Source organism: Eleginops maclovinus, chromosome 16, assembly GCF_036324505.1.
Source record: "Eleginops maclovinus isolate JMC-PN-2008 ecotype Puerto Natales chromosome 16, JC_Emac_rtc_rv5, whole genome shotgun sequence".
NCBI classification, from domain to species: domain Eukaryota; kingdom Metazoa; phylum Chordata; class Actinopteri; order Perciformes; family Eleginopidae; genus Eleginops; species Eleginops maclovinus.
The window spans coordinates 21,534,386-21,559,585 of record NC_086364.1 but is presented as its reverse complement, the minus strand read 5'-3'; the positions used below and the strand labels follow the sequence as shown (position 1 = coordinate 21,559,585).

The 25,200-nt window shown below is 41.5% G+C and overlaps 1 protein-coding gene across 1 annotated transcript; it reads left to right on the top strand.

The window, feature by feature from the left end:
* Positions 1–479: 479 nt before the first annotated feature.
* Positions 480–24,420, top strand: tlcd4b (TLC domain containing 4b). The gene is made up of 7 exons (XM_063904907.1): positions 480–775; positions 6,209–6,361; positions 9,936–10,025; positions 17,481–17,539; positions 18,147–18,241; positions 18,334–18,407; positions 18,743–24,420. Exons 2-7 carry the CDS (start codon positions 6,216–6,218, stop codon positions 19,092–19,094), a joined length of 816 nt encoding a protein of 271 aa, XP_063760977.1. The 5' UTR covers positions 480–775; positions 6,209–6,215; the 3' UTR covers positions 19,095–24,420.
* The last annotated feature ends 780 nt before the right edge of the window (positions 24,421–25,200 follow it).

Genomic DNA, 25,200 nt, shown 5'->3' with positions numbered 1-25,200 from the left:
GGTAATGATATAAAAAATAAAGAAGTACAAATGACATTAATAAATCAAGACTTTTAAAACAAATACAATTAAGTATATATGTGTATATGGTCATGCATTATGAAATTCACACTATTTTTGCTCCAAATCTAAAAGTTTCAGAAATGAGTGAAATAAAATAAATATTTATATAATTAAAAAATAATAATAAAGTAGTTAAATAAACAAAAAATAGGAAAAAACTATATACATATACATGCATATTTTAATCCTAATATTAGTTTTATTATTGTTCCTTTAAATATCTGATCCGTCCAGACATATGGGCAAGAACAGCCTCAGGACTCACTCTGGTGTATTTACAGTACTGTTTATTAATGTGTTAAATAAAGTCATAAATATTACATTACGGTCTTTGTTCATTGTGGGTGTAGCCTGTCTCTTGGGGGTAAGGGAGGGGGGGGCGTGTGCACAAGGGGTGGCAACGTATCGACGTCACCGGTTGGTTCTTGTACTGTGAACGCCAAAATAAAACCAGTTAAAAACTTTTCTCTCGGACTGAGAAACACATGGGAGTGAAAGAAATACAGCTGATGAAAACGCTTATTTACTTCCGGGTGTAATGGTGTTTGGAACCCGGCGTTGTGCGCGAGGCTTTTTCTCTCTGTTCTTTCCGGGGGTCGCGAGCGGGCTGTATCACTTTAGCCGACTTGCTAGCTAACGTAAAGAAAGTGGAGAAGACGGAGGCTAAACGGGAGCTTTATCCGCCTACACAGACCTATGCGACGGATAGCAGGTAACACAGCTCCCCTTTCAATGCTTTCCATCTCTTCAAATATCATCTTTGTTGTGTTTATTTTACATTGTTCTTTTTTACGACATTTTTCTTTACCGTACGGGTCTTGGGCTTCGTCAACAACAGCATACGTAGCTTTAGGAACAAGGTGCGATAAAAGGGGGCTGCGTATAGCCTTATTTAGGCTCCTTTTTGCTAAATATATATCAGTATTTTAAAGCTGGGTGGCTCTTTTTGAGAACGTGGCCTGTATTTGAGTCATCAGTCCCTTTAACATTACCCCTGCGGCGCTTCACTGGGTTGCCACCTTTACTGCAAAGCATAATGGATTTATCAAGGAGGGGTAGCCAATTACTGCTACTGCTAAAATTTGTGCAATCAGCCATAAAGATAACAACAGCAAGAAACCTGCAAGTACATCCCTTTCAATAAGCCATTTTAAGGTCTGGTGCATTAGCTTCAAATGAACCAAACTCTGCTGTGCTATAAGGTGCACCATACTCTTGAGTCTGTCCGACCAAAGGGCAATTATCATCAGCCAATGACTGCTACTCCCTCACATTACATGCTATCACATTACATGTACCCAAAGCGACTTACAGTAGGTGCAGTCAGACGTGTAGATTCAGACTCAGCTAGAAATCTGCAAGTGCATACGTTACAAAAAAAATGTAAGTGCTGGTGCATTAGCTTAAAATAAACCAAACAGTAAAGTCATGACCCAACCTTTGATTTCATTTGCTATAAGGTGCATAATACTCTTGGGTTTGCATGCTAACCTGCAAACATTTATATCTGATTAATTGGCCAATAATCTCAGTTGCTACTTTGCTATAAGGTGCTGAGTTTATATGCTAACCTGCTAGTTAGCCAACTACTGCTACTCCTTCACATTGCATTGCATTCACCCAAGGCGACTTACTGTAGGTGCAATCAGACATGAAGATGCCAACTCAGAACAGCAAGTACATTACCTTACAAAAAGCCACTTTAAGTGCTGGTGCATTAGCTTCAAATATTCCAAATCTGCTGTGCTATCAGGTGCACAATTCTCCTGGGTCTGTATGCTAAAAGGAAAATCACCAGTCATGCATTAGTTTAAAGCCATTATCCAACCTTTGTATTTCACTAAGCTACAAGGTGCAAAAACACTCTTGAGTTTCAGGCTAACTGCTAACAAATCTGTCTGATTAATTGGGCACTTATGTTAGTTGGTACTTTGCTATAAGGTGCACAAGATGCTGAATATATGTGCTAACCTGCTAGCATCTCCCTCTGTGCGATAATCTGCTTTTTATAAATAGCATAAAAAGTCAATTTCTGCTGCTTCTACTTTGCATTTCACATGCTAGTTGCCACTTTGCTATAATGTGCACAATACTCTTGTGTCTGCATGCTAACTGTGAATGTCTATGTCCTATTAATTGGGCGAACCCCCCCAGTTATGGTAGTATTTTCTGCTGCTTTTCATTGCATTTCACTCTTACTTCACTCTTTACTATCAGAGAATCTGCATGCTAACCTGCTAGCATCTCTGTCCAATAAAAGGGAAATAACCAGCACTTAATTATCAGTATTCATGTCATGACCCATCCTGCCTGCCTGCAGATACTCTGGATATCAGGCAGGACAAGATTTGTGCCTTGAAGCAAATCCCACCCACCGGTGTGGTGTAGCAATGCAGTACAGTACAGACCGAGGGCCGGTTTAGATTTCCAGAAGAACAGAGAGGGAAATTGAACCACTTTTTATTTATGTTTGGTCGATATGTCACGGGGGTCACGGTGTGCTGACAGCAGCAGGATATAGTCCGACGGAACAAGGTCAAACGTGGACGGCGGAGCAGCTCTCCTGTCCGGGCTGTCAGCCGCAGTGAGGAGGCTGAGTGTGTGTGTGTGTGTGCTGTCTCTCCCCATGGGGCAGTGTGAAGCAGCCTGCCAGGTGAAGAATGCCCATGAATTATTCAGGGACACGCTGCATATGATCAACGTGGCCCAGGGAATGAGCATAGCTGCTGCTGCTGGGGACAAAAAGAGGAGGAGGACTGCCTCGGGTTCCCCGGTGAGGTTTGAGAATTGAAACAGATAATTGAGAAGGAGTCGCCTGTCTTGCAGATGCTTTGATTGGTGGGAAACCTGTATTAGGAAGTTGTCAGGCATCCCATCTTTTGTGATCCATGTTTATGTTGATTCTGAGTTTTCTGAAGGCAAGGCGAGTTTGTATCAGGACAATTTAACAAAAAATACAGCAGCATGAAGACGCGTTATTGATGTGCATTTCAAAACAGTCATTATAAAAGCTAAGGTAATCCCAATGAAACAAGCTCAAATAGAATAAGACTGATATGAAATACAATACAGTGCCGTGTAAGACTCAAATGATTATTACATTTATAAAGACGCAGCGGCTAATAACGTAAAAGCTTGATTTCAAAGAGTTGAGAGTTGCACTTTTCTCTGAGTTTGTTCCAGATATTTGGAGCATTATAACTGAATGCTGCTCTCAATGTTTAGTTTTGACTCTGGGGACAGAAAGCAGACCTGTATGGTTCATAATCTAGCAGAAAATCAGAAGTGTATTTGGAAAATGCAGTGGGAATCACAGTGTTGGGATGTTATGAAGTACTGTTCCAAGTACACTTTGGACAGACTTAACCAGAGTACTTTCATATTTCTGTTATTTTATACTTCTACTCCAGTACATTTTGGAGGCTAAGGTTGTGCTTTGTACTCCAGTACACTTGAAAGAACAAATTATAAGCCAATTAAATATATAAATGAATATATTAAGCTATAATTATAGTTTAGGATATCCAGCATCAGTATAGAAAAACCTGTTTGTGAGGAAGTCGTTAAAGATAGAGATGAACACATTAATCACATCCAGTCATTAAATATGATTCTGAAATTGCTCATTACTCCTATAATTTAGTTTTAAATAGACGTTAAAGCCAATGCATACTTTTAGTAAGACTTTGAATCCAGTAGATCTATTTGAGTGAAATGCTGAGGATTTCTCTGAACTCTGGAACGTTGCTCCAAAGTTTGCCTCTGGTTGCAAAGCTGTAATGTCCTGGCATTATTTTCCATGGACGGGTTTGGTTTCGTGGTACTGTGTCTTGGGGGGGGTTGCTTTGTTTCCCTGTGTCTGACAGAACAGTATGCATGCATGACTTTGGACATTTTTAAGTGTAAAAATAGAACGTATTGAGGCTGCATGCCTGAAGTGTCATGTGCCTTTCCAGAGGCTGAATGACGGGGGTGTCTTTGCAAAGAGAGAGCGCCTTCACTGCGTTGTATTAAGAGGGTTCCTACCTTTGTGTCTGGGGGAGGGGGGGGGGGGTTGGTGGGTAATCTCTACTGTGCTTGCTCAATCCTAATTCCGTCCTGGAATAAGTGGTTTTAAATGGCTTGGGTCATTTCCTTTTTAATCTGAGAGTCGGTACGTCTCTGAGGCCAGAGTCCGGAACAACGTGTGCACGGTGTGTCGCAACAGATTTATGGTCCTTAAGATCAAGTGGGAGTTTCAGGAGGAGGATGCACGTTATTCGTATTTCCTTCAGTGTCAACTTTGTAATCTTGTCTCTCATTTTATTCTAATTAATAACAAGTAATTACATTAATTTTAGCTGATAATTCAAATGTATTGTCTTTATTGAGTACAAAGAAATGCAGTTTGCATCCAACCAGGAAGTGCAAATAGTAAAAAAAAAGCGCATTTGTTTTAAATTAATTTACAGGACAAATATAAGATGCAGGGTTTAGGAATGTATAGATAAATACAGATGTAATAAATGAGTGTGAGAGTTCAGGAGGGTTATGGTGTTGTGGAAGAAGCTGTGTTTCTGAGCCGGCTGGTACGGGATCTAAGGCTGGAGGTCAGCGATGGGAGGTATTAGAAAACCATAATGCTGACGACAATTGCTGTAAGTAGGTGAAATGTTGCACGCTACAAAACACAACCTGATGAGTTATGTCTGCCGACCTAAACAATAAATGGAAATGAGGAACAAACTGGTGGCAAAGTCAGGCTGTTTCTATTCCTCAGTCGGAAATGTCTCAGGCTACTTTACTGGCTCTTTAATTTCTCTATCTTAGATCTGAAGCTACATTTCCATGGGTAGTCTGATTAGTTTAGGGCTACCCAGAAAAAAAAACCCTGAACAGTCTGAACTTTGTTTCGTCTCCTGCTTGGGAACACCTAAAAGACTACAGTCAGAGTCTACCATGATTGGAATGTGGTTTCAAGGTTTAATTTCCCCCCCGTTTGTCATTTAACCGAGCCTTGTTTCCTGATTGCCTAGGATCTGAAACACAGGCCTTTAGTTTGTTGACCTGAGTGAGAGTAAACAGATCTCCTTCTGTGCATAGCCGTGTGTTTTAAAGGTCAGCTCCTTCCTCGTCCTCCACATACAGGGCCTGTTTGTTATCGAACATAATACTGATAATCTGCGGGATAAATTAGCATGTCATCGATAAGAAAAGGGACCAAAATGCACGTGGAGTGATGCAGTTATGACGTGTTTTTGCAGTCAGACTCGGACGTTAGCATCACATGAATAAAGACAATGGGATTTTACCATTGGCTTTTTTTTATGTTGCAGAAAATGAGCTTGGTGGCAAAAAAGCAGCAGAATAATCTCCAGATTTTAACACAACTGCATGATTTTAAAAGCGTAAATGCTATCTCCAGAAGTAAAAGGCTAACGTTAGGCTATAAAGGAACTACATCAAGGTCACGTGACGTCCCATCCGCTAAGCTAAAGGTGGCTAATGTTTGTGTTTACCCGAAGATCTTATTTTAAGGCTTTTTTAATCACAAACCCGATCACTAAACTTTGAGGCGAGGGAATTGCACGTGCTAACAATGCTATCAATTCCGTCACCACTATGTACAGATGATTTTAAACCTAGAAAGGAGTCCGGCTCAAAACAGCCCGAGTTGTACTGATTGCGCCATCTGGACAATCCTCTTTTCTTTTTGCTCAGCCTTTGTTTTCTTCTCAGGGATTTTTGCCCCAAACAAATCGCTGCGGTAATCCCGTTGCAAAATATGCATATAAATGGAGTCCTTTTATTCCACGTGTAGATGCTGTTCCACGCACCCAGTAACTCTTTATTTCCCCCTCTTTTTTCCTTTACTGTTTCATCTTCCCTCTCTAGAAGCTTGTCTAAAGCTCTCATGTCACTTGCATTAGACAGGCTTGGACATTTTCTCCCCCCCTCCTGTCTCTCCCCCCCCCCTCTCTTCTTTCTCTCTGTGGACTGGATGAACCACACAGGGTGCCAGCTTCACCCTCTCACCGCCACTACCGCCGCCGCTTCTCAGGATGACTGACAGTCATCGATTGAACCTGTCCATGTGTATCACCCTCTCCTGCCTCCCCTCTCCCTCCCCTTCCCCATCCCGTCTCCCCCTCTGTCGGGTGTTTAGGTGAGTGATGGAGACGAGAGAGTTGACCGTGGTCGCTGGCAGCTTCGTGACTTTCCAGCTGCTCTTCTCGGTGGTCAGCCCGCGGCTCTCCTACATCATCACGCCGGGTTACGGACGATTGCCTCTGAACAAGCACACCGAGTGGAACTCCAGGTGAGTCTCTCTCTCACACACACACACACACACACACACACACACACACACACACACACACACACACACACACACACACACACACACACACACACACACACACACACCTTTTGTATAATAAGGTCATGACTAACAGAACGACAGGGGTTCTCCAGAGAGTGGCGGGCATCTCCCTGAGGGATAAGGTGAGAAGTTCAGTCTTCCTGGAGGGAACTGATGCCCCTCCGCGTTGAGAGGAGCTGAGGTGGTTCGGACACCTGGTAAGGATGCCACCTGGGCGGTTCCCTAGGGAGGTGTTCGAAGCAGCTGGGGGAGACCGAGGGTCAGACCCTGGACCAGGTGGAGGAATTATATCTCTACGCTGGCCTGAAAGTTTATCATGGTTTAATGCGGCATTTATGTGAAAACACGCTTACTTGCCAAAGGTTATATTTGAAGATTGATACGTCTGTGCAGGGGGTGGTCTACAAAAATATAGCATGAGGTGCTAACGTCACTTCTGGTCTAAATTAGGCCCCGCCCACTTTGCGATGAAACTCCTGCATCAGAGCGAAGCGGAAAATAAAAGTGTCTCAAAGCTGCTGAGTCATATATTGCACCTCAAACAACAAATAAATCCAGAGCTCCGGTTTCTTTACTTCCTCTCCAGAGAAAAAACGCTCTTATCTTTTTATGTTCTTGTTTATATTTGCACTGTGGGACTGCCAGAACCGGTATTTACATTTTCTGTATGTATAACACATGTAGAAACTTTGACAATAAAGTGGACTTTGACTTTGTAAAAGAAAGGATCAGAAACCTCAGTCTCAGTGTCAGCCCGCTGCCTGCCGTCTGACCAGACATCTGACCCCATCTTCATATCTCTGGACTCATTATAAAGTTTTTGACGAACAAAAAAACTGTTTTCTGGCCTCACTTTTAAGACTTTAAAATCTGCATTTTGGTTTGAGGGCGCAGCGAAACGGCTAGCCTGGATCTCTGTAAAGCCTTTCTATCAGGGACTGTTTCCCCCTCTTTCCAGTCTTTGTTGTAGGCTATGCTAAACAGCTATTTCCAGCTTCCTTTTTAGTCTATAGCACTAGTAATCAACCCATCTTACTCCTCGACAGGAAGTTAATAAGCATATTTCCAAAAGTGTAGAGCACATTTCTCTGAGCTCTTTAATTTTTAGTATTCTAATGATGCTTTTCAAACCATAAATGTGCGAATCCTGTCATGTTGGAACAGAGATTTCACAAACATACAGTATTTATTCTCTGGATTTCATGGATCCACAGGCAGTGAATGTGCCCTAAATGTAAAATACAAAGACTCCCTGAGACACACAGTTCTTACAGTCTCTGAAAATGAGTTTCTACAGTTTCTTTGAGATACACACTTTCGACACGCCGCCCCAGAATAGCACTTTTCCGTTCCCTTGCAGAGCGGACCGTGTGCAGCTCTTTTTAAAGATGGCCCCTGACGGGCCTCTGGCCAACCCATCATCATTCCTCACATCTACAGCTATACCGTGAGAGCACAGAGCACTTTAAGAGGGACCTCGGGGGGTGAAGGTCAGAGGGCAACAACTCTTCGTTACATAACGTCTCCACAGACTCTGTTATTCGCTTCTTCTATCTCTCTCTCTCTCTCGTTGTGACTGATTTCATTCATACCTCTATATGTCGCATTAGCCTTTGTGGTCTTATTTTGAAAGCATTGCGAGCTGAGCGGATCAGAAGCAGTCGAAGGCACTGATGGTTTGCTTCAGAGAGCCGACTGTTGCGTAACCCTCTGTGTGTCAGTGTGATGTTTATGTAACCATGACTTAAGTGCAAGGAGAGCAGGGAAGAGGCTTCTCCAAAGAAAGAGCAGGGCCAACCGTCTGGTATCGAGCACGGCTGCATAATCTAAAAGACTGTTGTTGTTATTGTTGTCTGCACTCACTAATCTTGCAATCAATGGTTCCTACATGTAGAATTAGAAACCTCAACGCAAATAGGAGAAACCGAGCCGGGATGTTTTATTTATCGCAATGGAAAAAGGTCTTTGTGACGGCGGCTTCACTTTTAAATAAAATAAAATAATTAATCAAATAAAATAAAAAACAATAATTCATAAAAATACAGTCAGATATATTTAAAAATAAAAATGACTATAATATATTTAAAGAATAAAAATAGTAATACAAAGTAAGAGTAAAATGTCAAATAAAAAAGGAATTTCATTTATTTAAAAACATTATATAAATATAAGAAGTACAAAGTCTGATTAAAATATCAAATAAAATGGAATAGAAATAATAGTGTAAACAGTAAAATGTCCAATAAAAGATGAAAACTAATAATATAAACAGGGTTTTGTCAGCCTCACTGTGGGCGTGTGCCCTCAAACCAAAATGCAGATTCTCCCCGTAAAATGTCAAAGTGATGCCAGAAAACAATATTTCTGTTCTTCAAAAACATATAATGACTCCAGAAATATGAAAATGGTGTCCAGTAGAGCGTCAGACGGAAGAGACAGCTTTGTTTTTACGGAGCTCTGACGTCGGGTTGTTGTGTATGTCCGCGGCGTGAGAATTGCTTCCTCTTATAAACAAGATCAGCGCCCTCGTACTGTATTTTTCTAGGAAAACCCCTGATATAAACATGTGAGTTTGTAAAGTCATGCTCTTTGTTTGTTTATACAACATCAAATAGCACCCAGAGAGTGGCTTCATGATTGGTAACACAACCTAAACACACATGGCTATATTAAAGTGTTTCCCATTTCCTTTAGCCAAGTTCCTCCACGCCTGTTCTATTTTTAGACACCTGGCCCAGTCATGAGGGGGCTGTGGGTCTGTAGAGCCAGTATTGGCCGGGGCTCAGGCCAGCAGCTGTGGCCCTCGGTCGGGGGTTTCTGTCCCCTCAGAGGCTGCGTGTTGCTGGTTGAGAAACCTTGATTCTGGCAGCGCAGAGATAAGAGTCGCCGGAGTGTCCGTTCAGTGGCCCAGATAAACACTCCAAAGGTCAGGGGTGATACTGTATCAGGCCGGATAACGGAGGAGTCACCGCCACGTGGACACAGGATAACATTAATGTCATCAAGAAACCTGACCCCACCCCCCCCCCCCCCACTCACAATCATAAGGGATTAATGATAAACTGTATACATTGTGGAAAATGTGAACCTTTTTTACTTTAACTTTGTATTAATTCTATTTTATAAATACGTTTTTTATTTCATCTTTTTTTTACTTTTAACTTCCAACGTTTTTATAAATATTTTTATTTTATTCAATCTTTTTCCAACTGCTGTTGTTTTCTTTTTATGATTTTTATATATATTTTTTCTTTTTTTTCTAAGGAGATTTGTAGAAATTCTCGTTAAATATTATGTTTTATTATTTACAAAAATCACAGGAGGCTACTTTAGAAAATGACATCATTAAAGAAGTAGATTTTATTTCTTAAATTGTAGGCATTTCAAATATGTCCTGTCAATAATAATTCAACAATTCCCTACGCCAAACTGTTGGAAACACTGCTGTAATCTCCTCTTGGTGTGTCATCTTGTTTACTAATTTGACTTTTGTTTGTTGGTTTATTCCCAGGTTGGTGTCGACTGTGCACGCCCTGATCGTGGGTTTGTTCTGTCTCTACATCCTGTGGTTCGATGACGTGGTCAACGCAGATCCTGTCTGGTAAGAGGAACAGAAAGTTACTACATGCATCTAAAATCACAGCAGCAGCAGGAAGGCAATCCAGCTGTTCATCAAGGCCTACACACGTCTATCTGATGCAGCTGACGAAATCTAAATCCACGTATGTTGTAGAGTTTTGGAAAACACATGACTTTTATTTCACGTGTCACAAGTAGTGTTGTCACGATACCAACGTTTTCGTTTCGATGCCAAGTCAAGAATTGCGATTTCGATACTTTTCCTAAAAAAGGGGAAACTGTCTTAAATGTCCTTATGGTGCTTTATTTCAAACCTGGAGGAAGGGGGGCTGTAAAGTGCTGCGGGAAACCCTGCTTAGAGCGTGCATGAGAGAGGGGAGGCACAGGCACGGCTGCAGGGAGTGGAAGCAGAGCGCTGTGAAGGCCAGAACACCAACACATTATGCTTTGTCATTCTGGCAGCGTGAATACAAAATGTGTGAAAGCTTCAGGTGTTTTTTTTAGGAAGGACCTGTCTCCTCACATCTGCCTTTTCAGACCGGCAGCCATGACTGGCTCACGAGGGAAAGGAGGGTGGGGGGGACAGATGAAGATGGGAGGCAGTGAAGCACCGTCAGTTTAATGCCTTTGGAGGGATGGGGATGTCGTTCCCGTCGTAAGAGGGAAGTGGGGGTGGGTTGGATGGATCTGATGTGTCAGCAGAGTCTCCGGAGAGTCGTACCCTGAGTGGATTTAGCCTCTGATTACTGTCTCCTCTCTGTCTTCTACTCCATGTGCTATCTGCATCAATGAATCCTGCAAAAAGAGGAGTGTAATGGAGACTGAGATTTTAGCATTGCTAGGCATCCCTCGACAAAAAGCAAATGGGATTTTTCCAATGGCTCACATAAGGCTATAAAGGAACTACAGCACGGTCACATGACTCCACATCACCACCGCTAAGCTAATATTGGGCGTGATGAGGGTTAGTCGTATTATTTAGAAGCTTGTTATCAACCGCCGTTTTTCAGACCCATAGACGCCTACGATTTTCACTAGTGCTGTATTTTACGTTGTAGAAGATACCATTAGAATCTCGTAGGCTTGTTTTAACCACAGACCGTATTTCAGGCTTTCTAATCTCCGGTAGTAAAATGCATTGATTTCTGGGTTTTATGACCCATTCCTGCACCATTCTATTTCCCTCCTTTCCAATAACTTCATCATCCTTTAAAGGAGCCCTATCTTTCTTTGTTGGTTCTCCTCTTTCCTGTAGTGTGTTGTTTTAGTTTTAGAGCAATCCCCGCAACAATACAAGCGGTTGACCAATCACAAAAAAGCTGGCCAGCTAACCAATCAGAGCACACTGGGCTCTGGTTTCAGACAGAGGGTGAGAAGAAAGCAGTATGAGAAAAATAAAGAGCTTTTTGAACATTAAGTCATGGAGACGCGTCACTTCTGATATGAACCTGAAGGTGAGCAGAATGTGTCCTCTTTAAAACTCTGCAGCTTTCTGTATCCTTGCCGCACTTCCTCCTCTGCTTCGTTCTCCTTCTGTTTCCTCTCTAGCCGACTAGAAACCCTCCAACAAGACTCCTTTTCATAGCAATCAACAGCAGCCTAGTGCTCTTAAACACCCCCCCCCCCCTTCTCTCTCTTCATAACCCCTCCCTCATCCTCTAGCTGTCCGTTGTCCCCGACATCTCTTGCTGTCGAATCAATGACGCACACCTCCCTCACTCTTATTGTCTCGGTGTTGCCGATGGAGCGAAAAGGCGAGAAAGGAGAAAGGTTGGGGGGGGGGGCACGCACGGTTAAGGGGGGAAATGGAAGACAAAAGGGGGCTTTCTCCCTCCCCCTTCTACCAATTGTCATCTGTTACTTAATGTAAGCAAGGTCTTTGTTTTAACCATTTTTTTTAAAGGAAAATTCACTTTTTTCTTACTTGAATTTCTTTATCTCCTAAAAAGAAATGGTGATATATTATTTATATTATAAATATGTATAGAAATCACAATATTTTCTAGTGCTTTATTTATATGGAGGAAGCACATTATTTGGCACTCCAAAAATAGAAAAGTTGTTTTTAATAAAATGTATTTCATGCACTTTAAAGCCAAAATATTAAGTAAAATTAAGTTAAAATGCATGTATTTTGCTTTTAACTAACCTGAAACACGTATACAAAATACATTAAAATTAAATCAATGTTTCATTATTTAAATAAATACTAATGATGTGTTAAAATAAACTGTTTAATTAAATTATGTTGGCCCTAAAGAGTAATCCTGGTCCTTTGTCAAATATTGATTTGGTACTTATCCTTTCAAAAGAATAACTATATTTGCCTGTAATCATATTTTTCATTAACAGTGATGCAAAATAATCCTTCCCAAGTGAAATCCATTGCAAAATCATCCCTTTAAGTTGTTTTTCTAAGATCTTACGGACTTTTCCCGGTCATTTCACTTCAGCTCACAGGAAGAAAAGGCAATTTATATTGGGAAATGTTTCCTTTGCTAGCGTGATATTTGTGTTCCTACTGAAGTCTTTGCTCGTTGCTATGACTGTGCATTTCCTCAGCCCCCTTCCCTTGTCAAATTTCCCAATTCATCCCCCTCTGACCACTTGCACCTTGCATCCTAATGCCCCTAAAGCTCACCTTGTTGCACAGCAGAGTTTGTGCAAGCGGTAATTCTCCCGTCACTCTGCTCTGTGTTGCAGCATCATTAAGACGTGTCACACAGCAGCATTGTTCCCCGCTCTGCACAAAGAGCCAGACTGCTTTCAGCTGCAGCTCAGGCTCCCTCAGTGTCACTCAGCCAGGCTGTTATTATAATCCCTTCTGTTAACAAGCGCCGTGTCTGAACGCCGTCGCCTCCCGCTGCATTTCGCTTGATTGGCTCCTCTGGACTCGACGCGTGCGGAGCGATCTGAGGGGTCAGGTTTCGGGATGAGTTGAGGTCAATGTGGGTTGGATGTCGTATTTACCACCATGGCTGCAAGAACACCTTTTATAGTGTTGTTACCTTTCATTTAGCTGATGCTTTTAGCCAATGCAACTCACAAAAGTGCGGTTGAACAAGGAGATACAAAGTCAGAAGAGCAAGGAACGAGCAAGTGAGATAGCTTTCAATAAGCCAAAACATTTTGATGACTTAACAGACTTTAATAGACCAAGTGTGATTTAAACCAGGTGGGGTTTTAGACAGAAGACGTGTAGTCCTAACGTCATTTACTTCTCGATTGCTCTGGTTTTAACTTGATGATTCCCATTTGTTTATTAGGGTCTGCATCGCTGATCTTTGTGTTGTTGCATAAGAGATGGAGGGAATAAACATCTGGGGTTTTCATTTATTTATTGGAGAAAAATACATATTTAACGTGAAAGTACTTAATAAAATATGTGTTTATAAGTAGTAAAAATGTAGTTAAATGTATGTTTGTGGGAAGTAGTGAGCATTAGGAGGACATTTCCTCATCTTTTACACTTGTTTTCAATACTTTTCACTCCTCTAAGTCACTCGATTGTAGTTGAATCTTATTAATAACTTAAACTTGTATAGCGCCTTTCATGGTACCCAAGGTCGCTTTAAATGAAATGCTCCTAATTTTAAATTGAATGCATTTTAAGCTACATAATATCAAATGTAGGGATGCAAAATTAATCAAATGTTATTCAAATTGCATTTTAACTGGTGCAATATTTAAATCACAGGGAGCTAAATATTGTGTAGTGTTGTGTTGCTGCTGAGAAGGACTATGCCTTCAAAATGTCTTTTTTCACTATTTTATTTATCTTATTCGCACCATGCATGTTGAGTTGTTGGAGGAGCATGGGATATAAGATTTTCATCGCCAGCATATACGTTGTGTATGCTGTGCATGTGACCAATAAAACCTTGAAACCTTGAAAATGTATTATACAGGCTTAATGATAGCAGTTATTGCACGACTCGGCACTTTTCTGTCACACTTCCTCAGTAAAGGCCTCCATATCTCCCTCTCAAGGCCAAATTCCACAACCCTAACATTGTTAGCGGAGCGTGGGTTCACTGTACATTTCATTTCACTGAAGCTGCTTCACCCTGATGTGATTATCAGGAAGCCTTTGTACTCTGACTATCAGTCTGTCGGATAGATGAGGTCGTTATCCCATCTGATATCTGCTCGTGAGTTTCTGAGAGCAGAGGTACCGCGATACAGCTGATCAGTGAACAGGAGGAGCACATGTAGGCATCAGACTAGTAACATAATCAGAGAAAGAAAAGGGGAATGCTTCATTAAGAACGTGACTAAGTAGTGCTGACACTTTTCTGAAGGAAGTTAGCATCACAGGGGCTCCTCTGCTAAGCTAAACGTGGCTAATGTTGGGCTATAAAGGAACTACAGCACGGTCACATGACTTCACCTCACCACCGCTAAGCTAAAGGCGGCTAATGTTGGGCTATAAAGGAACTACAGCACGGTCACATGACTTCACCTCACCACCGCTAAGCTAAAGGCGGCTAATGTTGGGCTATAAAGGAACTACAGAACGGTCAAATGACTTCACCTCACCACCGCTAAGCTAAAGGCGGCTAATGTTGGGCTAGAGACATCTAACCAAAACTCATTCAAAAGTGTATTGACTTTGAGAACAGGGAACCAGAAGTGCTAAAAGGCTAACTTATTCCCCGGTTTTAGGACTCAGTCCTGCACCACTCTAATGTTAACTGGTCAAATGTACTCACAGCAAACATAGATGTTCTGCTGAACAGTATTAGGTGAGACCTGCAGGATAGTATTTGACAGTGGTGAGTTCAGGGTCATCTTGTGCGTAAAGTGATCTGATCTACAGTACTGGTGTGTGCTTTTCAATGTGGTACTCTGCTGTGTGTGTGTGTGTGTGTGTGTGTGTGCAGTGTGTGTTGTGAGGTTGTGTTACACAAGCGGTCAGCGAGTCATTTGCTATCGGACACGAGTGACTGATACGAGGATCAGGTGTCCATTGAGGCACAGACATCTCCATTGTTACTTTGAACAGATGTTATTTGCAAGGACACGTAACGCCTACCGGAGCTAATGATGGCTGTTTGTTCAGAAACACAAATGGATGTCACAGTCACACAGATAGTCCGGTCAAGGTTATCAAAAATAAGAAATTCCCACAGTGGGGACATTGACATTGTAACGGCGAAGAGACCAACAGATACCAACACAGAGACACGCACACATTTGCCAAATAATAAGTAAATGAGTGCACATCAATGGTAGAACAAGTAGCAGCATAAGGAAAGTAGGTAAAGGTATAGAAGTAGTAGTTTTCTTTTAGTCAAGGTATTTTTATTGAGGTTTTAAAAACAGACATAAACAAGCCCTTGAGACAACACATAAGAAATTGAGACAAAATTTCCCAATTACTTCACATCTCAGTCAGAGCCAAGTGGCACCGTCAGCTGTTCTACCTAAGAAATAAATGGACGCCATGCTACATCACATTTCCCCATTGATCCATCCAGTGTGTATCTCAAACATAACATCACAGATCCATCTACCAACTGAAGGCGTGCTCACAGATCCATCCAACTGAGCGCGTCAGTTTTCCAGTGCCAAAGAATGAGCCGCCTCGCTAGGAGGGAGGAGTAGGCCATACCATTTAATTGTGGCTTTCGTAGAGGAAGCTCCCCCATTGGTACACCAACAATTCCAATAAAAGGACCAGGATGAATATTGAAACCTGTGTGGAGATCGTATTGAAACGCAGGAGACGTTCATTAAAGTTGAGCACACGAATGCGTGTCTCGTTTAATCACACAGTCAAAGTTATAACAAAACAAGATGGCGCTGTCCTGTAAACCAACAAGCATGGGGCTCCACGTCATCGTAAACACAGATTAATTAAAGGGACCACGATCCCTTTTTACAGTTGTACTTTTAAGCATAAACCAACGGTCATACTTACAGGCATGAAACAACAGTGTGTAGAACCACACTTAAGAAGGAGGTGAATTCTGTATATTACATTCACTACACCTGAATATTGAGGACCAAAATGCTGTTAAACTAGAGCATGACCAGAATGTATGATAGAGAGTGGCAGGTGCTTGCTTACACCTATCCCACATAGGACTAACCCCTGAAAAGAGTGTGGATAGTTTAACCTTGGACATACGAAGCCAATTTTAAACTGAAGAAGGCTATGTCTCGCACAAATGGAGGAAGAGTGAATTCTTTGATGCTATCCCAGTGATCCTCAGATATATTTGTATTCATACCCTTTTCCCAGGTTTCAAATGTTTCTTAACTCTTATGTTGGTGGAGGTTAGTTTTAAGAGAGCTTTTGCTAGATTTTTAGGTTTAGTTTCTATACATTGGTTGTGTTTTAGGCTTGGTCTGTCTGTCAGAAAGATTAAAAAGCATTTGATTGAAGTACAATCTTCTAATAATAACAATCTTTTTGGTATTTGAGACACAAAACTAGCCTGGATATGATATTTAAAGAAACACAGATTAAGTATTATTTATTTTTTCAGGAAGGTTTGTTTTAGTTATTATTCTATTGGGGGCCAGATATCATGTCGGCTGGATATATGTCGTAATCAACTTGGATTTAGCTCCAAACCAGACTTGGATAACATTTGACATGAACTGAAGAGCTTGGGTTTATTGCCGTCTCATCCAGCAGTAATATTTAAATCCTGGTTCTGTTATTTAACTCTACAAGTCTACCCCACACGTGAATATCAACAAGGATTAATCGTGAAGCGTTGCTCCATCTGCTGGACTGTCGGGACCATTTCATTCCTCTGGTTTAATGTCCTATGAGGTGATGGACACGGATGCCTTCTGCTTTTTATGGAACACCAGCTTACCAACTCAAACTGGAAATGAATTTGCCTTTTGTTTTTATGCTATTTTTTACGGTTTTCAACTACAATATTAAAATCCTGGTCATGAATTTGAATTCATATGAAAACCCACTTATTTACAACCATTTATTTTGAAGCATTGCTCTCTCTCTCTCTCTCTCTCTCTCCTGGAATTTAAAGTACTTTTACTTTCTGTGGTTCAATGTCTCCAGAGTTGAGTTTTACGGTAAAGCGTATTTAATTATCTTTGTACTCTTGACTTTCCCGCACATTTTTCTTAAGGAATTTGTTTTATTCAGATTATTTTTGACACCTTATTCCAGTTTTAGGTTACTGAAATATCCCCGGTTCTAACATGTTGTTCAAGGAGCTGTCTGTCACATTACAAACACACCACACACTCCTCTCCCTTTTTAATCGAACCCTCATCATGCGTCACAGTGAGCTCGTCATCCCAGACGATTGTCAGACCGTCAACCCCTGAAAGAGTGTCCTACGTGATTCATGGCGGGCTACATGAAGCCCTTTGCGGGAGTTGCATCACGTTCTCTTTGCAGGAGCAGATAATCGATCAGTGTGAGCGCTTTATCTGGCAGAGTCACAGCTGTGTGTTGATGTTTTTACAACGTGTTGTTTGTTGTCCACAGGGGTGACCCCAGTCTCGTCAAACTAAATGTAGCCATAACCTGTGGTTACCTCCTTTATGGTGAGTGGATTTTCTGTTTGCTCTTGTGCTCATTTCTACTCGTGCACAGTCCATGTAATTAAAGGTATACAGGATGAGCACACAAAGAGAAGGGGCTTTAATCTGAATTTGATTGATGATACTAAGAAACACCAATGTCAAGCACCCAATCTGCACTTTAGTGTGTGAGTATACACATGCATTGGACCATAAACACACACAGTATTATGTCTAACTGACCATTATTTGTGCCAAAGTCCTGTGGAGTATTTTGTCTTCTCCTGTGTACTTGACTCAACCTATTCTAGAAAGTGAAGGTCATGACCACAGCTTATGTTTTACCACATTAAAGGAACACTTCACCTACAAAATACTCATACGAATATCAATTAAGCACCACAAACACCTTTGAAACTTTGATTTTATTGAACTAAAGGGGACAATATAAGCTAATAAGTCCTGGTCATGGACTATTTTCTCTACTCTGTATAGTCTGAAGCGCATGACCACAGTGCAGATGTCATGTAACACATCTGCGTCACATATCTTCCCTTTTTTCCTCCATGTTTATAATCCTGCTCTCTTCAAACTGTGGTTTCATGGTGTTCACCCGCTCTCTGTCCCGTAGACCTCGTGCTGTTAGCCACTAACTGGAGCACGATGGGCGACAGCTTTTTCGTCTGTCACCACTTGGCGGCGCTGTATGCATACGGATATGTGCTGGTGAGTAAAAATACATTATGGTGAGATAAGAAATACTATTTATTTACTGCATGTACAAAATAAATAACACTCTGTGTGTTTGGTCGTTGCAGACTCGAGGCGTGCTTCCCTACTTTGCAAACTTCCGCCTCATTTCAGAGCTGTCCACACCGTTTGTGAACCAAAGGTGAGTGAGCATCTCTGAACCCACTATTTGACTACATATCCCAGGATTCATAGCGACTAGTGTTTTTGTCTGTCAATACAAAAAGTCCTGCAGTGAAAATTGAGGGAAAGTAATTAGAATCAAAATACTTTATGATCCCCATTTTAGAATAAAAAATAAATGTATTTAAATAATCAAAGAAGTTCAGATAAAATGGAGATATGACAAGTTATAAATTAAAGTATAAAAAATAAATATAAATGAGGAATAATTTATTTAACTTTTCCCAAATTAAAGCTTCAGTTTCATCGTATGGCTGACCTACTGTAACATCTCTGATCCCACGCTCCCTGCAGGTGGTTCTTCGAGTCGTTAAAGTACCCTCGCTCGCATCGCCTGGTGGTGATAAACGGCGTCGCCATGGCGGTGGTCTTCTTCCTGGTCCGCACCGCCGTCATGCCGTCCTACTGGTCCAGCGTGTTCGCCACATTCGGCACAGACGCCTTCTACCGGCTGGGCCTCGGCGCGCAGGTGGCCTGGATCTCCTCCTGCATCGCGCTGGACATCCTGAACACCATCTGGATGTACAAGATCGCCCGCGGATGCTACAAGGTGATCACGGGGAGGGGAGGAGCGAGAAAAGGCAAGGAGGTAACGGAAAAGGAGCCGGAAAAAGACGGGAAGCACGTCAACAACCATACTGACTGAAGAGAGCGAAAGGAAATGTAGACACGAACATGAAGTGAGGAAGGACATCCTCACAGACCCGTGTGATGGTCCCGACACGAGACAAAGAGACTCTCGAGCACCAGCCTTTGCAGCCTCCGTGTTAGGACCGAGGAAGAAAGCACACTTTTATCTCCGTCTGTCACTTTTCTTTCGTCCCTTTACCGCCATTCCTCTCTCATATTCCGCCCCCCCCTTCAGCCTCTGAAGTGCCTGCGAAAGACAGGAAGTGTTTGCAGGATCGCAAAGTCGGACAGAGCCTTCAGAGGACGACCATCTCTCGCTGATTTCCCCCCCCCAAACGTCCTTCATCTACTCCGTCCACGCTCGAGGAGACGCTCCCGTGTACAGTGTTCGTGAATCTACAGGGCTCTCGTCTTAAAACTCATCAGACCTCACGATATATAGATAAAAAGAGACAGAAAAACACCATAATGCCTCTTCTACAGTATCACCTGCTGTGGCCTCCTTGTAAGAAAGTGGCACCTGCCTACTATCACCAGCCATGCCCCTCCCAACTCCCCCTGAACAATTCGGATTATATATATATTAAAACAAATAAGAATATGCATGCATGGAAGACACACTCTCTAACAACCTGTAGGTCCTGTGTCCACGTAGCATCTTTTTCTGCACTGAGCAGAGAGTCTTTTCAGTGTTTCTGTGATAGTATCTCCACAACTTTTGACACCTTTATCCATTGTTTTTTCACACATTGGAAGATCCGTGTACGGAGGGCGATCCGCATACAGATTTTTTTGTGTTTTGTCATGGCAGTTTCCATCGGAAAAACAAGCTTCTCGGTATGTCCGGGGGGCAATTTGTGTACGGAGATAAGAGTTCAACTCCCACAATAGAGAAAGACACCTATGTACAACAAACTAGCTTTTCCTTCTTTGTTATGATTTAAAAAACACGGTCAAAAACAAGCTTCTCCTCCACATACGGAGGGCAATCTGCATGCGGAGGGTGATCCACGTACAGCGATGGGAGTTTAACTGGGAAAACATCTATGTATAACAAATGAGATTTTCTGTTTTAGTTATGGTAGTTTCCGTCGTGATATCGTACGTAAAGTGATTCTTGTACGTATGGGCGATCCTCGAACATAGGGCGATCCGCGTATGAGATAAACGCTCACCGTAGAAAAAACATTCATGTACAACAAATGAGCTTTTTGATTTTAGGTATGGTAGTTTCCGTCTGACAGACTCGATCAAAAACATGCTTCTCCGCCACCTACGGAGGGCGATCCTAGTACGTAGGGCGTTCTCGTACAGAGGGCAATCAGTGTACAGGAACGACATTTCTGCAGAGTAAACATCATTGTATGACAAATGAGCTTCATGGGTTTTGTTTTGTTCATTTCTTAATGACGCAGAGCTTTCCCTCGCCGCATACGGAGGGCGATACTCGTACGTAAGGGTGATCCCCGGACATAGGGCAATCCGCGTAAGGACATAGACGCTCACCTTAGAAAAAACATACATGTACGACAAATTTGCTTTTTGATTTTAGGTACGGTAGTTTCCGTCTGACAGACTCGATCAAAAACAAGCTTCTCCGCCACCTACGGAGGGCGATCCTAGTACGGAGGGCGATCTAGTACGGAGGGCGTTCTCATACAGAAGGTGATCCGTGTACGGGAACAACATTTCTGCGGAGAAAACATCAGTGTACAACAAATGAGCTTCATGGGTTTTGTTTTGATCATTTCTGGAAGACACAGAGCTTTTCCTCTCCGCATACGGAGGGCAATCCGCACACGGAGGGCGATCCATGCACAGAGACAAAAGGTCAACACTCTCTGGCAGCAGCGTTCATGTACAACTAATGATCTTTTCTGTCTCTGTTATGATTGTTCCGTCTGAATGACACAATCAAGCTTCTCCTTCAATATCAATAGTGACGTCAATATCTAAAAGGATATTTTCAACTTGGAACGGTTACAAAAAAACGGAGGGTGAGCTTTAAGTCGGTGCATTTCCTTCCTTGAAATAAGTCACTGGCTCTCAGAAAAAGTCGCCAGTGGACACAGGCTTCTCACAGGACGATTTTTTGCCTTTTCAGTATTCATCGTGTCGGCGTCACTGAGCTGTTTTTCTGGTTTTTGTTCCACAAACCCTGAAGTCACATACAGTTCATTTTACATCCATCGCAACCCTCTGCCTCACTGGATACTCCACGATTCAGCTTTTGGTTTTGTTCTACCTCTCCCCCCCCCCCCCCCCCGCCTTACAAAAACCTCCCGTCATCATGAGAGAAACCTATTTTGTTTTGTTCTTTCTACTGTAACGAGTGATTTTAGCCTTTAATGTTATCTATTGTGATATCACTGATTCAGAGGGACGACTTTTCCTAGCCAATGCAGTAAAACGGTGTCTTTCTAAAGAAACGCCCCCCCCCCCCACCTTGGAGGTTTTTATACTTCCTCTGATCACGTTTTTTTGTTCTCCGTGACTCTTGAGAATCTTATCGTACAAGGGAAAGGGAAAGGTCCAAAAACAATTGGACTGTTTTCCCCCACTCTCTTCCCACGGCACAATCATAGGGTGCTAACGGTATAACTGACGCCCTCCAGACACACTGACATGGTGCTCTTTTTCTTGCAGAATGTCAGCAGTAGGAATGCTAGCAATACGACAATTTCTTTCCAAACGTTTCTAAATAATTTGGATGTACCAACTTATGGCAATCTGCATGTTGTTTTTCTTTTCCTGTATAAACTGTAAATCACTTCAGAGCATGGTGACATATTTCTGTGATGCCTTAGCGCCTAGTCATAGATGAGTAACATCTAGATATGAAAACTGCATTAATCCAATGCTTAAAAAGGGGTTTGTCTTCCAAAATGTTTCGCCTCTCGGAGCAGACTGAATGCATGTATTTGTTATTTACTTTTCTCCTCGCTGCATGTCTGTACAGTATATACACATACAGTAGCTCTGCGTACTGTATGCTAACTCACTAATCATTATCCACATTCTCTGTGTGGCATTTCTTCTCTTTTCTTTTCTACAAATTCATGAACTGTACTCGTTGTACACTAAGACTACATCGCTGAAATGATGACAGACAGAGATGCAAGAGGGGGTTTCAGAGTGGGCTTTGGTCACACTACCAGAGATGTACAAATGTCCTTTTTGCTTAAAAGAGAACTCCACCGATTTAGCGTAACACTCAGAATGGGAAATCACGATGAATAGCTTCAAAAACGATGCAGCAGAACGAGATCGCCAAGTTTCCATCCGAACGTAGTGTGCATCTTAACCAAAATACATCTTAAAAAATCGGCAAGAATTTCTCGTTGATATAGGGAGAAAGAGGGTGTGATTTAAAAACTCTAAACAATGGAATTCAAATATTTCTCAACTTGTCAATGCATTTCAGGTACGTCACTGTGACACACTTAAAAAACAAACAACATTTGTGCAAATTCAATTTTCCCATTTTGCCTACATTACCCATAATGCAACAGTTCAGTTAGGAAAATCATGTGTAGCAGCGAATTCTCCCTCGTTTTCCAGTCAGATTTTCTTAAGTAAAATGCAAATACAAGCAGGCTGACAAAAAAAGAAATAAAACTTTATTCAATTTCTTGAAGAACGTGGTGACTACATCACCCATAATGCAACAGTTCAGTCTAGCGATTCAAGGCTTTCTCAGTCGTCGTCTTTTTTTTTTGCCAATTTAAATTGCGCATGAACACAGGTTGTAGCAGCTCACTCTGCCCATTTATGTTTGTTTGTATATCACACACATAGTTGTACTAACTAAGATGTGTCATCACACCCACTTTTTATTTTGTAGCTCCCAAGACGCGAAAACAGATTGTGTGTCCAATCGATGGAGTTCCCCTTTTAAGCCTTTAATTGGATCAGATAATAGAGAATATCTGCCGGTGTTTTCTCACTGTGTCGCTGTACAGCTCACTCGGCGACCTCCTGTCTGTCTGCCTGTCTGTCTGTCACCACAGAGGAGGGGCTACAGTATCTTGTGCCTTTTTTAAACACAAACGGTGGATGTGATGCAGCCAGGTTTTGGATTAGCATGACTTTCTAATGTAATACCCAGTGATTATCTCCTCTGTATTCCACATGTATACTCTTTGTATATATTTTTATAACCTTTGCCTGCACAATGATTAATCCGGCCAAGTATTATAATCCAAAGCTGATCCCTTTTCTCGGGGAGTTTTGTGTTTTTCCTCCTGAAGTACAGGGAGGTATGTCTCTATGAATGTTGTGATTTAGTTATTTAGTGGCATTAGAGATGCGCTCACATTGTCCCGAGGCGGTCAGAATGGAAATTATATTTTTTCACTTTAAGACAGGTTAGTAAACGGGAAGGCTAACATCTCATTTCTCCGGCCTCCTAATCTCGAAGCTGTGAATAGTTGTAGAAAGAAACTGTAATATCAAAAGACTATAGTAATCAGACTACACTGTGGGGGGTGAGCAGAGAAGCTGGTGCGCTTCTTCTTCTTCTTCTTCTTTTTGTTGCCGTCTTTGAGTTTAAACTGCTCGTGCACAAAGTAAAAACGACACTCACGAGAATTGCAAAGAGTTTTGTTTTTGTATGTTTCAGGGTTTTCTACAGAATATATTTCAACACCTGATACGTGTCTCGCACCCTGGGGATGTTCGGACAGAACGGATTGATGGATTTCAAATTAGAAAATTAAAAAAGGCTGCTATTGTAAAAGGCCGGGATCTGAATGGTGTCAGGTTAGAACAACCACATTTGCCTTTGTTTCATTTTCGGGGAGGCCAACGTTCATTATGTCAAATAATGAATATATATTTAAAGATGCATATATATTATTAAGGTATATACAAACCTGTGTATATCAAACTGAACCTATTAAACATCGGATTTTGTGTTTAATTTCTCTTCTTTCTTAGGTACATTAAAACAGAGCTGCATCAGAATCTGGTACTTAAACGGTGAATCTTACACATGGTACTCGGGCAGTTTTGATGGCAGGTTTGATTCTATTAATTAAGATTATGATTGAAAATGACTGGAAAAATCGAGGCTAAATTGATTTTTGTTTTTTTTATTGACTTGCCAGTGTGGCTTGTGTTGTTTCCCCCCCTGTTTTTATTTGTGTCTTTTAATGCAATGCAATCTCTTTGTTTTCTTTTGTTTTCTGGAGATTTTAATGTGAAACAGCCTACACTACACGCAGGCCTCGTCTGAGCGTCGTCTACAATGACCACTACTAATGATCATGTAACTGTAGTGCTGAAAGCTGAGACTTACTTGAAAGTGTTGCTCTTCAATAAAGTTGAAGACCAAGAGAAAATTGTTTGCCTGACTCTTTTATTTTCACTCTATAGTTGAAGGTTTAGAATGTCTTAAAACGACTGCATTTATTTAAATAGATTTGTTGAGTTGTGTACTTCAAACATCCCAAATAGTTTGTCCGATTTTACAACCTAGAGAAATCTGTTGTTCAAATCAAGCTAACTGTTTTATTTACCTTCGTGTAATACCATATTGTTATGTGTTAGCGTTGTTGTCTTGTAGAGGCTATCGTAAATGTTTTTTGTATCCAGTTTCAAGACAGTTTTTCATGATACAATTTTAGTTTTAACTATTTTTATCCACATGTTTGAACCAGAGGACGGAATTTCGTTATCTCACTTCTTTTCTTACAAGCTAAGCTAACTTTAGTGTTTGATCTTGTAGCCCCTGCATCCTATGTCCACCATTAAGACTGGTTTATTTGTTGGACACTGAACCACAATTGGATTTTGAATTGTTGCTGAAAACAATACTTTTTCAGCTGGACCGTTTCCACATATTACCACCACTTTAATAATAGTGGAAGCGTAAATGCATTTACCAGAAGCAAATAGCTAAAGCGTTGCTATAAACAAGCTAACCTCAAGTCACCAACGCTAAGCTAAGGGTGACTAATGTTTGCTAGGATGAAACGTAGTCTCATTTACACCACGTATTAGCAACTTGTTTTAGGACAAATAGAAACTTCAGACATTCAGCAGTGGGGTATTTACTGACAAATGTCCTCGTAGGACAAACGTGAAAGTCTCTTCAACTTGAAATCTAATAACAACCCATT

What these genes read in the sequence shown, in the direction of transcription:
- tlcd4b (XM_063904907.1), top strand. Translation starts at nt 6,216, where the DNA reads ATGGAGACGAGAGAGTTGACCGTGGTCGCTGGCAGCTTCGTGACTTTC. An exon ending in ATGCATACGGATATGTGCTG is followed by an intron (nt 18,242 to 18,333) that starts GTGAGTAAAAAT and finishes TGGTCGTTGCAG; the next exon opens with ACTCGAGGCGTGCTTCCCTA. An exon ending in ACACCGTTTGTGAACCAAAG is followed by an intron (nt 18,408 to 18,742) that starts GTGAGTGAGCAT and finishes CGCTCCCTGCAG; the next exon opens with GTGGTTCTTCGAGTCGTTAA.